We start from the raw sequence: 14,217 nt of genomic DNA, 5'->3' as shown, positions 1-14,217 counted from the left end.
TCCTATAAAAACTTCGCAGTTAAACGTACTTTGAAGTATGTAAGTGAAAATAAAACATGTCTAAAAAATTCGTATTGGTTTGTAAAAACAGTCTTTACCCTTAAAAGTAAGAAGTAAGTATCATGAATATATTGCACGAGGATGCATGACCTCTTAGAGGTGACAAGTTGGTACTTACATATCCATCCAATTATAATGGCTACATTGTAGTTTTTAATTCAAATTATATAATTTCTAAATAATTAATTTATAGCAATTTAATAATAATAATTAACTTACTTTGCTGACGTGGATATAATAAATATCGCAATCGACAGAGACCTATTCCAAGGTTGAAGGTTCAACAAGCTGGAACATTTGTGAATGTCTACAATTACGTTGTGTCGGTAACTGCCACGTCAACATGACGAAATTGGACGCAAGAATCTCTTGAGATTCCCTTAAAATTGTTCATCCAATAATTTTTAAAATTTATTAGAGATAAAAATGTGATTATTTGACATAATTAAATATTTATTTAAAAATTGGTAGATATAATGGATACAAAATTTTGGGAAAACTTATGATTAAACATTATTAAAAAAAAAAAAAAAGTAAAAAATAGGTAAAATTAATATTAAATTTTTAGTTGAGACAATTAAGATAGATTTTTTGGGGTTATAAATAGTAGGCAGATAACATCTTTGATTCAATAACCAAGTAATGGCTTCTCTACCACCACCAGCTCTTTCCACCGCCGCATTTCGCCCATCCTCCAGCCTCCGAACATCAAAATACCTTCCCATTAACGCTGCTCGAATTTTGTGTAGCGCCGCCGATGGCAAAATTGATAGAAGAGACGTTCTTATTGGGATAGGCGCAGGCGGTCTCTACGGAGCTTCGGCCTTCACCAAAGATTCCACCTTTGCCCTTGCCGCTCCAGTCCAAACTCCCAACATTAGCAAGTGTGGCCCACCAGACTTGCCACCTGGCGCCGATCCAACCAATTGCTGCCCGCCTCCGACCACTTCGATCGTTGACTTCCTGCCACCGGCGCCGGGAAAACTACGCGTCAGGCCAGCTGCCCATTTGGCTGATCAAAGCTACATAGACAAATATAAGAGAGCTGTGGAGCTAATGAAAGGGCTGCCCGAAGATGACCCACGTAGCTTCATGCAACAAGCGAACGTTCACTGTGCTTATTGTAACGGAGGGTACGACCAAGTGGGGTTTCCAGTTGAGGTGCAAGTTCATAACTCGTGGCTGTTTTTCCCATTTCACCGTTATTATCTCTACTTTTACGAGAAGATATTGGGAGAGCTGATTGGAGATCCCACTTTCGCCTTGCCCTTTTGGAACTACGATGCTCCTGGGGGTATGAAAATGCCAGCCATGTACGCCGACCAAAACTCGTCCCTTTACGACCAACTTCGGAACCAAAATCATCTGCCGCCAACATTGATAGATCTGGATTTCGATGGGGTTGATTCAAACATAGCCAATAATGCGCAGATAAGAACTAATCTTAGAATTATGTATCGCCAAATGGTTTCCAATAGTCGTACTCCCAAGCTGTTTTTCGGCAGCGCCTATGTAGCCGGAGACCAGCCATCACCCGGTAATATTTTAGTATAACATTGAGCATAAATTCTCGTGATTTTATTTTTTATTTAGCTAATATTTTTCTTTTTCTCAAATTCTACGTTATTCAAACAATTTTTTAAAAATTTTAGATTAATTTTAACTTGATAGAATTGAAAAAAAAATATAACGTGATTTTATTTTTTATTTAGCTAATATTTTTTTATTTCTCAACTTCTACATTATTCAAACAATTTTTTAAAAATTTTAGATTAATTTTAACTTGATAGCATTGGAAAAAAAATATATTATTGGGTGGAATAATTTTTGGTTGGATAGAATATGAGTTAATTAATCAAATATGTTGGATGATGAAAGTCTAACGTAAGCTATTAGAGAATGATTATTGGTTTATAAAAATATAACGTGGTTAATCATCAGACAATAACAATAACATATGATTGTGGAGAGTGATGTTGGTGTATCTAACGGAGTATATACAAAATGATAGGTGGTGGGTCAGTGGAGAACATCCCACACAATACGGTTCACACATGGTGCGGCGACAACAACGAGCCCAACCTAGAGAACATGGGAAACTTCTACTCCGCGGCCAGAGATCCCATCTTCTACTCCCACCACTCAAACATAGACCGCATGTGGTCCGTGTGGAAGACCCTCGGCGGAAGGCGACAGGACCTACAATACCCTGAATGGCTCGACGCCTCTTTCATTTTCTACAACGAGAAGGGCGAAGCGGTGCGAGTCCGAGTCCGGGACTGTCTGGACACAAAAAACCTGGGCTACATCTACCAAGACGTGGAACTCCCATGGCTCGAAACCCGCCCGACGCCTCGTCGAGCCCTCAGAGCCCAAAAGAGCGTCGACAGTAATGTCCCCTCCAGGCGCGTGAAACCTGGAAGGATGAAGTTCCCGGTGACTGTGGAGTCGGCGGTGAGTACGGAAGTGAAGAGGGGGAAGAAATCGAGAAGCAGGAAGGAGAAAGATGAGGAAGAGGAGATTTTGGTGATTAAGGGAATCGAATTCGACCCGAACACGGCGATTAAATTGGATGTTTATATCAACGATGAAGATGACAGGGAAATTAGAGGGGATAATACGGAGTTTGCAGGGAGCTTTGTGAACGTGCCGCATAAACATGGGCACAAGAAGAAGGTGAAGACGGGGCTTAGATTGGGGATAACTGAACTGCTTGAGGATTTGGAAGCTGATGATGACGACAGCATCATCGTCACTATTATCCCCAGCCTTGGAGCTGGCCTCGTGTCCATTGCTGACATCACGTTGGAATATGGAGATTAATTTTTAAAACTTTATTATGGGCGGAACTTATTTTACCTGTTTCTTTAATAATTCCATCAACTTTATTTATTGTTACATTTTATGTTTTAAGATTTCTAAATACTTTTTTTTAAAAAAATAATAAAACAAAAAAAATTAAAATGAGATAAAAAGCATTAAATAGTTTCATGCATGTGGCCAAATAGTTTAAAAAAAAAAAAAAAACGTGGTGGATAAAGAAGAGGTACTAAACAATCTCTATGAAACAACTGTATATCAACACCGTGGATAATGTCATTTTAATGTGTGTCTCTCGTGACTTTATTTTTTGTTTTTCTCAAAATGTCTCGTACTAACGAAGATGATAATAGTATCTTTACGGGTACTAACAAGTCAATTTGGTGATCGAATAGAACAATTCAATTCAATTCAATTCAATTCAATACAATACAATTACAATTACAATTACAATGGTGTAATATTGAAATCTGGTAATAAGATTTTGGGTTCTTGGTGGCCTTCAAGATCCTCTGTTTTATGTAGGGGTAGAATATTCATAAGCATGAATGGAAGAGAGGTCTGATACAAAGATAGGATGAAGGGTGATTAATTAGTAGTATACATATAAACTCATAATCGTTATGTAATGTTTACAGGCTTCTATCCAGAAAGAGGGAAAAGGTGAAGCGAACATGAACAAATACCATTCCACAAACTCAAATGCTACACCTCACATGGATCACTGATTCTTTCTTTCTTTCTTTTTTTTTTTTTTTTTTTTTTTTTTGTTTTTCCTGCTAAAAAAAAGGAGAAAACACATGAAAACACAACTTTAAAACAAACTGGATTGAATCATAGGTCCTGAGATTCACTCTCTATTTCTAGAGCCAATTCTCGGGTCAGCCTATCGGCGCGTTCGTCGTGTCCACCGGCGAACGTGTAAACTCGGTATGCCAATTGAAATGCCCTCCATAGCATCTTAGGACATCCCTTGTTTGAATTTTCGGATCGGACTCCGTTTCGTGCTGCCTGCTTCAACTCTCTCTTTTCCTGTATCGACCATACAAATCACTTTAGGTTTCGATAGTTATAACTCAACTCAACTCAATCGAGCGATTGACTACCTTTAGAGCTAATTCCATGCAGCTGGAAGACACGTCCACCATTGATTCCTTGATCCGTATTAACACGTTGAAATCAAAATGAATATGGTGACTCTGGAATCTCTTTGATTCGTCGTCCTTCGTTCGCTCGAGTGCATCGACTTCTCCTTTGATCTGTTTGTGTTTAGCAGAGACAAAAGCAATGGTTCATTATCGACATTCTTCAATGCTTTATTACACGGACTTAGACCTTATGTTCAAAGTGGATAATATCATATCATTGTGGAGTGTCTATAAATCCAAATAGGTATTCAGAACTACCTTGTTGAAGTAGCTTTCAACTCGGTCCAGAAGTTGTCCCATGGGAGAAACAATGTTCCAATTCTGTAATTGAGAGAGCATTGCATCTAACTTTAAGTATAGCGCTGCTGCAGTCCTTAAAGCTTCCAACTTTTTTGTGGGAAATCCTTCAAATCTTGCTAGAACCTTCAAGATTGAGAAAATGCAGCCTACCCTTTTGAATAACAGGTTGAAAGCAACGATTAAGAAAGTGGGCAAGGCAGGATTTGTACAAACCTGTGATTCATCGGTTAAATTCTCCAATACAGATTCCACTTTCTTGAGGAAAATGAGGAGCTCGTTCATGTCCGGTGACTGGAAAGCTGAAATGGAAGTTATAAGCTCTGTGATTGGCATTGCGTGTTTTTTAACGTCTTCTTCAATTTGCTGAAAGTAGGCTGATCTGAAACATCCCAAAAGAAACAACATTTATTCTATTGCATTTGTCGTGCAGTTTATAACAGAGGATCTTACCTTTTTGTCATCTCTGCCAAGGCATCAGCCATCCCCTGTTTTCCACCGGAGCTGCTCCCAACGCCGCCTTTTCTTCCATTAAAGGATGTAAGATTTTGATTGGATCCTTCCACCTTCCCTTTGAGTTTCCGGTACAGACTTCCCAATTGATGGGATCTCTTCAGTTTAGTAGTGGCTTTCTTGGGGCGCAATGATCGAATTGCCCCACCTGGAGGAGGTGGCGGTGGAGTAAAGCCATTGCCTTGAGGTATTGGAGGAGGTGACGGTACAAGGTTTGTTGGTGGTGGTGGTGGTGGTGGTGGTTGTACTGCGACTTTAATCGCCTTTTTTATTACCTTTGACAGTGGTGTAGGCGGCGCAGGCGCAATAGGTGCAATAGGCACGGCTGCAGCAGGCAGTACCTTGATCCGAGGCAATGGTGGTGGTGGAGGTAGTTGTAAAGAATGAGCCAATACTGCATTTTGTTGCACCATTGGTGGTGGTGGTGGTGGTGGTGGTGAAGGTGGTGGTGAAGGTGGTGGCGGTGGAGGAGGCAGAGGAGGTCCCGGTGGTGACAGTTTTGATGCAGCAAGTTCTTCAAAATCAACATCATTAGCTCTCTCAGGACTACCCTTTTGGCTAGCTTCACCTCCATCGGCAGCAACAGTCTTTTCAGAGCTGAGCTGAGCTTGTCCCTTTGGGGCAGGGCGGACATTAACACCACAGTGAGACAACGTGGGGAGCAACACTCGCTTGACATCAAAGGGGTTCAACATTTCCATAGATTTCACTCTAAGAGACCACAAAATGGGAGAATTACACGACACTTTCTCCATTCCAGATAACTTTCTTTCGCTGTTGCGAAAATTTGCAAGAACGGATGTGGGAGTTTCAGGTGAAGAACAGCAAGGGCTATTGGTTTCAGAGCAGGAATCTGTTGACATCGAGCTCTTACCAAAGGAACTAGTTCGTGAATACGAGGAGCTCTTCGAGTTAACATATTCGTCCATCATATCAAACCTTTCGTTTGCCATATTAATGATGCAATCAATAATAGCCAACACGGATTCAACTACATAAAGCAAAAGTTTTCATCAATTATAGTCCTGATTTGCTCTACAAAACTGTTTAGAAAATTGAAAACTGACCAATTTCAGTGAAGCTCGAGTTTTCCTTGTATGATGGCAAATTATATTTAGGTTTGTCCTTCCAATCATGGTTCAGCATCCAAGATTCTCCGATCGATTTCAGCGCAGTGCAGAAGTAGGAGAGACTCTGATACATAAATTCAAGAGCTTATTCCATAATCCGAACAGAACAGAACAGAACAGAACAGAACGAACAGAGCAGAACAGAGTATAACAGAGCAGAACAGAACATACCTGTTCGATACGTGTGGCATTCATTTCGGAATATTGGATGTCCGATATGAGTTCGGGGTAGAGCTTTTGAAGGTCTTCCATGGTTCCGACCACCAGCTGCAAGAACCCATCACGAATCAAGCTATTTGAAACGAACTAAACAGATTGGAGTTGAAGAAGAATGAAGAAAAAGATACCTCATTTATAGAAGAAGAGAGTTGTAAAGGAGGCAAGTCGATGATGTCTCTAAGAATCAAGATTTTCCTGCGGAGCTCCATCACTTGAGAAAAATTATCTTTGCGCTTCGATGACTTCCTACTTTTAGCAAGTCTAGATAGCTTTGATTTATTTGTGTACGTCTTCGGAAACACATAAGAAGGGCTCTTCATTGTCTACGACAAGAAAACACAACACGTAAGAACAACATCTGGGTGTTCTGTTTCATCTCATGTTATGAAATAAAAACCCGAAATTTGTAACAAAAAATCGAGCTTTATAAAGGAAACCCATTTCAGAAAAGTGAAAAGATCGAACAAACCTCGAGGTTATAAGACTTCTTACGAAACAGCAAAGGGCCTAAACCACACCAGCCATTGGTAGCCATGGAATGTGAGGTAAAGAAGGGTTAAAAAGAATTGAATGAAATAATGGGGTGAAGGGATTTGGGGGTTTTTTGCAGAAAAAATGGTGTTTTGTTTTGTAAATTCCTGTGGTCAACGATGTTGAAGTTCTCTCAGATACAAAAAAATGAAACGAAAAAGAGGTATTCTAGGGCTTTTGAAACACAGCATAAAAGAGCAGATTCAAAGTCGAATTCAATCAAAAGAGAGAGAGAAAGAAGAAGGAAAAAAAAAATAAAAAGAAAAAATAATAAAAAAAAAAGAACCAAATGGAATTTACTGCATTGGAACCTTCTCTGTGAAGAGACAGCCAAGAAGAGGCGGAAAGACAGATGAGGTTTTATCGAAGGGATACACATTCCACAGTTCCCATGAAACTTGGTTTGGTTTGACATTTTGGTCTTGTTCTTGTTCATGTTCTTTACCAGATTCTTGTTTTGTAATTTTTACTTGGTTTGTTTGTTTAGCTTATCATCTGTATACCAAATATAGCCATGATTTTCTTAATCTCTACTCATATAGCCTTAACAACAACTAATAACAAATCATTAGTTAAATAAGGTACAACAAAACCAAAGGTGTCCACATAGTCATTCGATAAAGTTGGTTTTCTAGGCAGACATGCACACAAACAACAAGGTTGACACTACTCAACACAACCCAATCTCCACTCGGGTTTGTTTCTCGTATTTGTTGTTTCTCGTATTTGTTGCAATCTAAAGATGCATGAATGAAGTATCATATACAATAACTTTGTATAAGACTCAATATGCGAGTCAATCTTGATCATGGGTAAGTTATAAACTTGTATGTATAACTTTCGTTGGTTCCTTTAATTTACATACGGACATAGACGAGGTTTAATTAAATTTTGTTCGAGTGAGGATAATAATATAAACTATAATGTAATATAATATTATTATACGATGGAATTTTAGCGATGACTTCATAAAGAAGGTAGCCTTAGAGAAGAAGGAAAGTCTGCTGAAGTTTTCGTCACCAAAATGTACGATTAATGAAGGGGCCCCACTTCCTTGTGACTTTTCTCGGTCAAACCATCATGTTCTTCGCCACGTGGCTACTCTCCTCCTATCCATCTTAATTTCCAACTTTTAGCCTATTAATTTATTTACGAACCTACTTTATATTAAAAATCTTTTATAATAATTATTAATAAACCAGATTTCTACAATTGATAATATATTGTATTTTTTTAAGTAATAAAAATTAAAAATGCTGTTTTCGAAATTTACATTATTTAAAATACGTGGGTTGAGAAAAAAAAAAATTAAATTACATTTGTCAAATATATATTGGTTGAAATTAGTGCATCCAAAAATAAAATAGAAACATAAATGGTCTGTCAAAAAATTACTTGTTTTCATTTTAATAAATTAAATTATCTTTCTTTTTTTAATTAAAATTAATTTTAAATAAAAAAAATATAAAGTTGCTTTCAACAAATTTCCTCTTCTTATACTCTTAACAAAATGAAAAATTATACCTTTAATAACTTTAATATTTGACCTTAAAATTAAAGCTCAAATTTCACATAAATAACATTTAATGAGAATTATACCTAGATCGTTGTTATAACGTAGACGGTTAACGCATGCTATTGAGTTATATCTCTATAGTTGTATGATATTGTCTACTTTGAGCTAAGCTTTCGTAACTTTACTTTTAGTTTCCCTAAAAAGCGTTGGTTTCTTATTTATAAACTCACGATGTTCCTCTTAATTAGCCAATGTGGGACTACTCCTCTTGAACAAAGTACACTATAGAGCCTCTCTCTGGAGAAGGTCTCGAACAGTGTAGTGCAATTCTAACACACGAAAAACCCAACAAACAAGAAGTATGCAAAATGGGGCGCAAGAAACCAATACACATAAGCATAGACTTTGTCAAGAGGTGTGTCTTTTTGGGTTCCTTTATTCTCTTTTATTGGACGTGTTTGAAGGGCTTTAATGAATATCGAAATGTAATTGTTTTAAAGAGTCAAAAATACAACTGCGAAACCCATCTATTTTGGTTTTTGAATTCAAACCCTAACCCACTTTTGGTCCTTTATTCCAACGACGCCATTTTCTATCTCCATATATATAAATAAACACCACAATTCTTCATTCCTAACAAACCAAACCCTTCAACCAAGCCATGCAACGTTATTTTTCATCTCTCCCCATAAACCATCTAATCCCCTCCACAATCCTCACTCGTCGCAACCACGTCCGATCCATGTCGCAGCGGTGCGACGTGTTCATAAACTACCGTGGCGTCGACACCCGACGGAGCATCGCTGGCTTGCTCTATGACCATTTTACTAGAATAGGGCTCCGCCCATTCTTAGACAGCGCCAACATGAAACCAGGAGACAAACTTTTTGGGGAGATTGAGGAAAGTATTAGGAGTTGTAAGGTGGGAATTGCGGTGTTTTCGCCGCGTTATTGTCAGTCTTATTTTTGTTTGCATGAACTTGCTTTAATGGTCGAGAATAAAAAGAAGATCATACCGATATTCGTTGATGTTCGGCCGTCTGAGCTTCGTGTCGAATTTAACCGAAACTGTCCCGAAAAAGAGATGGAGAGGTTCAATTGGGCACTTGGAGAAGCCAAATACACCGTTGGACTCACCTTCGACTCCATTAACGGGTAATTATTTCTCAATAAAATCGTGGCGTAATTTGTACCCAAAAGCACTCATGTTGTGTGATTATCTTGTTAGGGATTGGTCAGAGCTGCTCAGAAAAGCTTCAACCGCCGTCATTGATAATCTGGTAGCCGGAGAAGCGGTAGAGATGCCGGGAAATTAAGCCATGTAAATGCATGCATACTCAAATTTGATTAATTTCAATATACACTCAATTTTTTTTTTTTTTTTAATTCTTTGTGGAATAGGGATTTCGATTAACACAACTTTCAGAGATTCAATTGTATTGTTCTTACTATCATTTAATAAAAAATTGTTCAAATTCTTTGATAACTTTCTTGGTGGAAATGTCTGAGAGACAATGGATTGTACATTTTTTTTTAGAATTGTGAAACTGATAGCGATATGTAACGAGTCAAAATTGATAATATCTATTAGCGATGGGATTGAGGCTCGCTTGCCCCTAATGTGGTGGATTAAAAGATATGTAACGACCCGAAATTTTTAATTTAAGGTCGCTACTGTATACGTACCATAAACATTGAATGAGGAAGACTCAATTTAAATTTCATAAAACATAACTTTTATCTTAAAACACAGCCATGGACTTACGTGTTTCGAAAACATCTTTAAAACGACACAATTCAAGACTAACGGTGGATCTGGGTCGTTACAAGATCCCACATTGATTTTAAAATGAACTGAACTGCTCCAAGTGAGGCTAATTTTGATATATTAATAAAAAAATAATTGATTTATTAGATATAAATTCTATATAATGAACTATTATAGAATTATCTATATAAATAAAAAATATATAAGAAAATTAGTTTTCATAGGAGCCTTTGATACATATATATATATATATATATACACTTTGATACATATATATTCATTAAAACAAACTACCTTAAAGATCCCACATTCTTTAAGGTAGTTTGTTTTAATGAATTGATACATAAATTAATATTTAACATTAGGGTTAATATATATACTTTGTTGTGATTTATTATTATTATTATTGAGTTGGTATAGGGGTGAGTATTTAGGGTATAAAAACCGTTATAATGATATAAGGAAATGGTCAAAATTAGAGAAGAGTTAGGAGGGAGTCAAAAGTGAGGCAATATATTAAAAGTCAAACTTCAAGGTCCATCAATATTAAAATTCAAATTTCTTTTCCATCTCAAATAATCAAATTCTCTTCCAAATTAAATTTTGGACCACCATACTATACTTTAAATCATAAGAAAAAAATAAACTTTATTACGAACATATATCTAAATTATCTTAATTTTTTTCTTGTTATTATATAATATAATATTTATATTTATGACCGTTTAGTCTTTAAATTTCAATAATTATTGGGAGGATTTAGTGAATTTACTTATAAATTATAAAAACCTTTAAAAAAAATAATCATCAAAATTTGGTTAGTTTGAATGTTTCACTTTCAACAAAGTGTCTACATGTACTTTTGAACTTGACAACTATAAACAAACAAATCCAAAACTTTTGTTTTGGTGTCAAATAATAATGAAAAATATATTTATCTGACCTATTTTTTATTCATTCAAATATCTTAAATAAAATCTCACAAAATATTGGTTTCAATTTCATTTTATATAATTATAGAATTATTCAATTACCTTTCCTTTTTTTTTTTTTTTTTTTTTCCTATCTTCTTAAATATCATAATTTTAAATAAAAATGAAAAAAATTTCAACTCTCAATTAACCTAAAATTTTAAATTAAAATATGAAATTCCACAAAATATAACAAAAATAATAATAATTTTGAGGGTAAAATATGTGAATGATGGGAAAAGGAATAGAAATGTAACAAAAGGAATAGAAATAAAACCTTATTATATGTATTAACTGTAATTAATTAGAAATTAAAATATTTCGTTGAGTTATTTTTACGGTTAAATTAGTTATATAGTTCTTTTTAAATTTGTGGTTCCCACGTTCAGCTGTATTGTAATTTCAGTTCCCTTTTATGCCAAACTTTCCACCGTCCAAGTGGAAGCTAAAGAAGTGTTCGTCGTTTGACCTTTTTGTCCCTCCCCAACCTTAGCAAATCATAACCTTTTCTTTCTCTTCTTGTCTTTTTACCTTCTTTTTTTTTTAATTCTTTAATATTAATTTTTTTAATAAAAAAGACATAAGAAAAGTGAATATTCTCATTAAAAAAAAAAAAAAAAAAAAATCTAAGCCAAATTTGCAGTTCATTTGAATCCAACACGTGCGCAAAGGATTGGGCCGAAGCCTCAAAAGTGTGGGCTCCAAATAGCTGATGGCCCATGAAACTTATAATAGGTTTGGGGAAACAAGAAAAGAAAAAGATATTTAAAGCATGTTTGATTTTAGAATTTAATTATGAAGTTGGAAGAGATTCTTTTCAATTATTTTAATATTAATTAATCGAGAATTAAATATCGATACATCAAACTTAGGTACTAACAATAACAAACAAAAAATATATATATATATACTTAATTTTGTACAACGAATTTTCTCTACGTTCTTACAATTCTGATATTCACTCTCGCATATTTTTATACCTTTACATAATTTAATCAAAATAACGTTACCCCATACTTTTTAACCGACCATTCAACAAAAGAATATATAAAAGTTACCAAAAAGGAGCTTTTTTTTTTTTTTTTTTTGTGTGTATATGAGAATGAATGAAAACAATATTGACAACATGAAATGAAATGTCACAAATGAAACACAAATGAATGATGGAAAAAAGTACAAACTAAGTGATGAGCAAGAGAATAGACTCAACTCACGAGCCTACGGACCCTATTTTCATTTGTTTTGTGTTACCTAATTCAATAAAAACAATTAGGTTTGGTGTTCGAAATCTCAACTCAAAACATACTAGTTAATGTAATCAGTTGAGCTGTGTTTATATTGGAGTGATTGAATGACTGAGAGATGGCGTAAGGATGTGTGGGAAGCATGCCATATGCCTTGATTTGAGAAATTTGTTTTTGGTTTCACATTTGTATAGTTTCACAAGGGAAGCATGACACCCAAAACAAATAAATTAAATCTCCCATAAAATTCATTTATTCATCGTCTCAATCTCCCACCCATCCCTTCCTTTTCTTTGTTGAAATTGAGATTGAGAGATGATGGATCCAGATTACATGGAGAGCACAGATTCATCATCAAACACATCGGCTCATCTACAGCTGCCGCCGGGGTTCCGCTTTCACCCCACCGACGAGGAACTAGTGGTTCATTATCTCAAAAGGAAGCTTTCCTCTTCTCCTCTCCCAGCCCCCATCATCGCCGAACTCGATTTGTACAAGTTCGATCCATGGGACCTCCCAAGTAATCAACTTTATTAGCTTTTTAGTGTTTTAATTTAATGTAAAAATTAAATGGGTTTTTTTTTTTTTTTTTTTTTTTTTTTTTTTTTTTTTTTTTTTTTTTTTTTTAATAGGTAAGGCGGTGTTTGGGAAGAACGAATGGTATTTTTTTACTCCGAGAGAGAGGAAATACCCAAATGGGGCGAGGCCAAATAGAGCGGCGATTTCTGGGTATTGGAAAGCGACGGGAACTGACAAGCCTATTATGACCTCTAATGGTACTCAAAAAGTTGGCGTTAAGAAAGCTCTTGTGTTTTATGGTGGAAGGCCTCCTAAAGGTATCAAAACCAATTGGATCATGCACGAGTATAGGCTCCTCCATGTAGCTAATACCAATCTCAAGCCCCTCGATGCCTACCCCACCAATCGAAAGCCCTCTCTCAAGGTAATAATTCCTTTAAATGTTTTTTAAACATTAATTTAATTCACATTAATTTCTTTTTTTTTTTGGTCATGTAGCTTGATGATTGGGTTTTGTGCCGAATTTACATGAAAAACGCTGCACAAGCATCAACCATCATAGAGCGCGAAATGGAGGAGTTATCGAGGGCGGCAGCCGCGGCAGCGGCAAGGCTACCGAAGCTGGTGGTTGGAGGTGGACAAAAGGGTGGCAGAAATTGCTACTTGGATGTCGTGGCGTTATCAAGCGAAGGTGACGAGATAATTAATCATCAAACCAATTCCAATATTTCGGAGTTACCTTCTTCTAGCTGCAGCTCCAAACGTGGCCTTACGTGTCAGATTTGGAGCGGCGGCGCAACTGCATCCAACGACGGCGGAAAGCCACTCCGGCTTGATCTCATGAATAGCTACAGCGGTGGGGTGACTCCTGGAACTGAAGAAAATACGGTCTCTTACGTGTCTCTTCTCAACCAGCTGTCAGTACAAAACGCAGCGTTTCAAACTAGTGAGCCATTTATTGGCTCCTTGAGCGACGGCGTTTTGAGGCAACAGTTTCAACTTCCTTCTAACATCAACTGGAACTCTTAATTAATTTCTGGTATTATTGTAAAATAAATAAATAAATAATTATATGAAAATTTTAAATTAGTAATTTAGTGGATAAAATGTAGGAAAACTAAATAAATAAATACTCAATTAGTGCAGGGAATATAAGTTGATGTAGTATTAATATTAGAGACTTTGTGAGAGTATTATATGTTATAATTAGTGAAATTAAATTAATTAATGAAGCATTAAAGAGATTATTTGTATTTTAACAGCTGAAAAACACACAACGTTGGACGTTGATGTAATTGTTATCTCTATCCAGCCACTTTTTTTGGTTGCTTGCGTCATCAAAAATCAATTATTTGAATTACGTGGAAATATAAGTACAAAATATAAAAAAAATGGATTAAATTGTTATTTTTTAATAGGAGGATTAATTCTAAGATACGAAAATAAATCATTCCGAACGTTCTTGCTGGTACACCACCCAG

At 35.9% G+C, this 14,217-nt stretch overlaps 4 protein-coding genes across 4 annotated transcripts; 3 read left to right on the top strand and 1 right to left on the bottom strand.

Moving 5' to 3' along the window:
* Positions 1-685: 685 nt before the first annotated feature.
* Positions 686-2,988, top strand: LOC111782723 (polyphenol oxidase, chloroplastic-like). The gene is made up of 2 exons (XM_023663515.2): positions 686-1,597; positions 2,072-2,988. The coding sequence occupies exons 1-2, from the start codon at positions 703-705 to the stop codon at positions 2,881-2,883; spliced, it is 1,707 nt and encodes a 568-aa protein (XP_023519283.2). The 5' UTR covers positions 686-702; the 3' UTR covers positions 2,884-2,988.
* Positions 2,989-3,474: 486 nt separating this feature from the next.
* Positions 3,475-6,860, bottom strand: LOC111783524 (uncharacterized protein At4g04980-like). Its single transcript, XM_087120735.1, has 9 exons — positions 6,657-6,860; positions 6,316-6,510; positions 6,140-6,235; positions 5,906-6,032; positions 4,779-5,829; positions 4,542-4,707; positions 4,287-4,451; positions 3,987-4,139; positions 3,475-3,912 (listed from the first exon to the last, which is right to left on the bottom strand). The coding sequence occupies exons 1-9, from the start codon at positions 6,720-6,722 to the stop codon at positions 3,715-3,717; spliced, it is 2,217 nt and encodes a 738-aa protein (XP_086976861.1). The 5' UTR covers positions 6,723-6,860; the 3' UTR covers positions 3,475-3,714.
* Positions 6,861-8,895: 2,035 nt separating this feature from the next.
* Positions 8,896-9,612, top strand: LOC111783523 (putative 2' cyclic ADP-D-ribose synthase BdTIR). The gene is made up of 2 exons (XM_023664451.2): positions 8,896-9,389; positions 9,463-9,612. Exons 1-2 carry the CDS (start codon positions 8,896-8,898, stop codon positions 9,548-9,550), a joined length of 582 nt encoding a protein of 193 aa, XP_023520219.2. The 3' UTR covers positions 9,551-9,612.
* A 2,763-nt stretch (positions 9,613-12,375) lies between these two features.
* LOC111783318 (NAC transcription factor 25) lies at positions 12,376-13,912 on the top strand. Its single transcript, XM_023664239.2, has 3 exons — positions 12,376-12,737; positions 12,850-13,160; positions 13,235-13,912. The coding sequence occupies exons 1-3, from the start codon at positions 12,533-12,535 to the stop codon at positions 13,763-13,765; spliced, it is 1,047 nt and encodes a 348-aa protein (XP_023520007.1). The 5' UTR covers positions 12,376-12,532; the 3' UTR covers positions 13,766-13,912.
* The last annotated feature ends 305 nt before the right edge of the window (positions 13,913-14,217 follow it).

Source organism: Cucurbita pepo, chromosome 20 (assembly GCF_057944985.1).
Source record: "Cucurbita pepo subsp. pepo isolate OVF chromosome 20, ASM5794498v1, whole genome shotgun sequence".
Classification (NCBI taxonomy): domain Eukaryota; kingdom Viridiplantae; phylum Streptophyta; class Magnoliopsida; order Cucurbitales; family Cucurbitaceae; genus Cucurbita; species Cucurbita pepo.
Note: the sequence above shows the minus strand (reverse complement) of the source record. Positions and strands in the feature narration are given on the sequence as shown.

Coding starts and splice junctions, on each gene's coding strand:
- LOC111783318 (XM_023664239.2), top strand. CDS start 12,533: ATGATGGATCCAGATTACATGGAGAGCACAGATTCATCATCAAACACA. Junction 12,738..12,849: donor CGATCCATGGGACCTCCCAA/GTAATCAACTTT, acceptor TTTTTTTAATAG/GTAAGGCGGTGTTTGGGAAG. Junction 13,161..13,234: donor ATCGAAAGCCCTCTCTCAAG/GTAATAATTCCT, acceptor TTGGTCATGTAG/CTTGATGATTGGGTTTTGTG.
- LOC111783523 (XM_023664451.2), top strand. CDS start 8,896: ATGCAACGTTATTTTTCATCTCTCCCCATAAACCATCTAATCCCCTCC. Junction 9,390..9,462: donor ACCTTCGACTCCATTAACGG/GTAATTATTTCT, acceptor TTATCTTGTTAG/GGATTGGTCAGAGCTGCTCA.
- LOC111782723 (XM_023663515.2), top strand. CDS start 703: ATGGCTTCTCTACCACCACCAGCTCTTTCCACCGCCGCATTTCGCCCA. Junction 1,598..2,071: donor CGGAGACCAGCCATCACCCG/GTAATATTTTAG, acceptor ACAAAATGATAG/GTGGTGGGTCAGTGGAGAAC.
- LOC111783524 (XM_087120735.1), bottom strand. CDS start 6,722: ATGGCTACCAATGGCTGGTGTGGTTTAGGCCCTTTGCTGTTTCGTAAG. Junction 4,452..4,541: donor ATTTAACCGATGAATCACAG/GTTTGTACAAAT, acceptor TCAATCTTGAAG/GTTCTAGCAAGATTTGAAGG. Junction 4,140..4,286: donor TTGAAAGCTACTTCAACAAG/GTAGTTCTGAAT, acceptor AAACACAAACAG/ATCAAAGGAGAAGTCGATGC.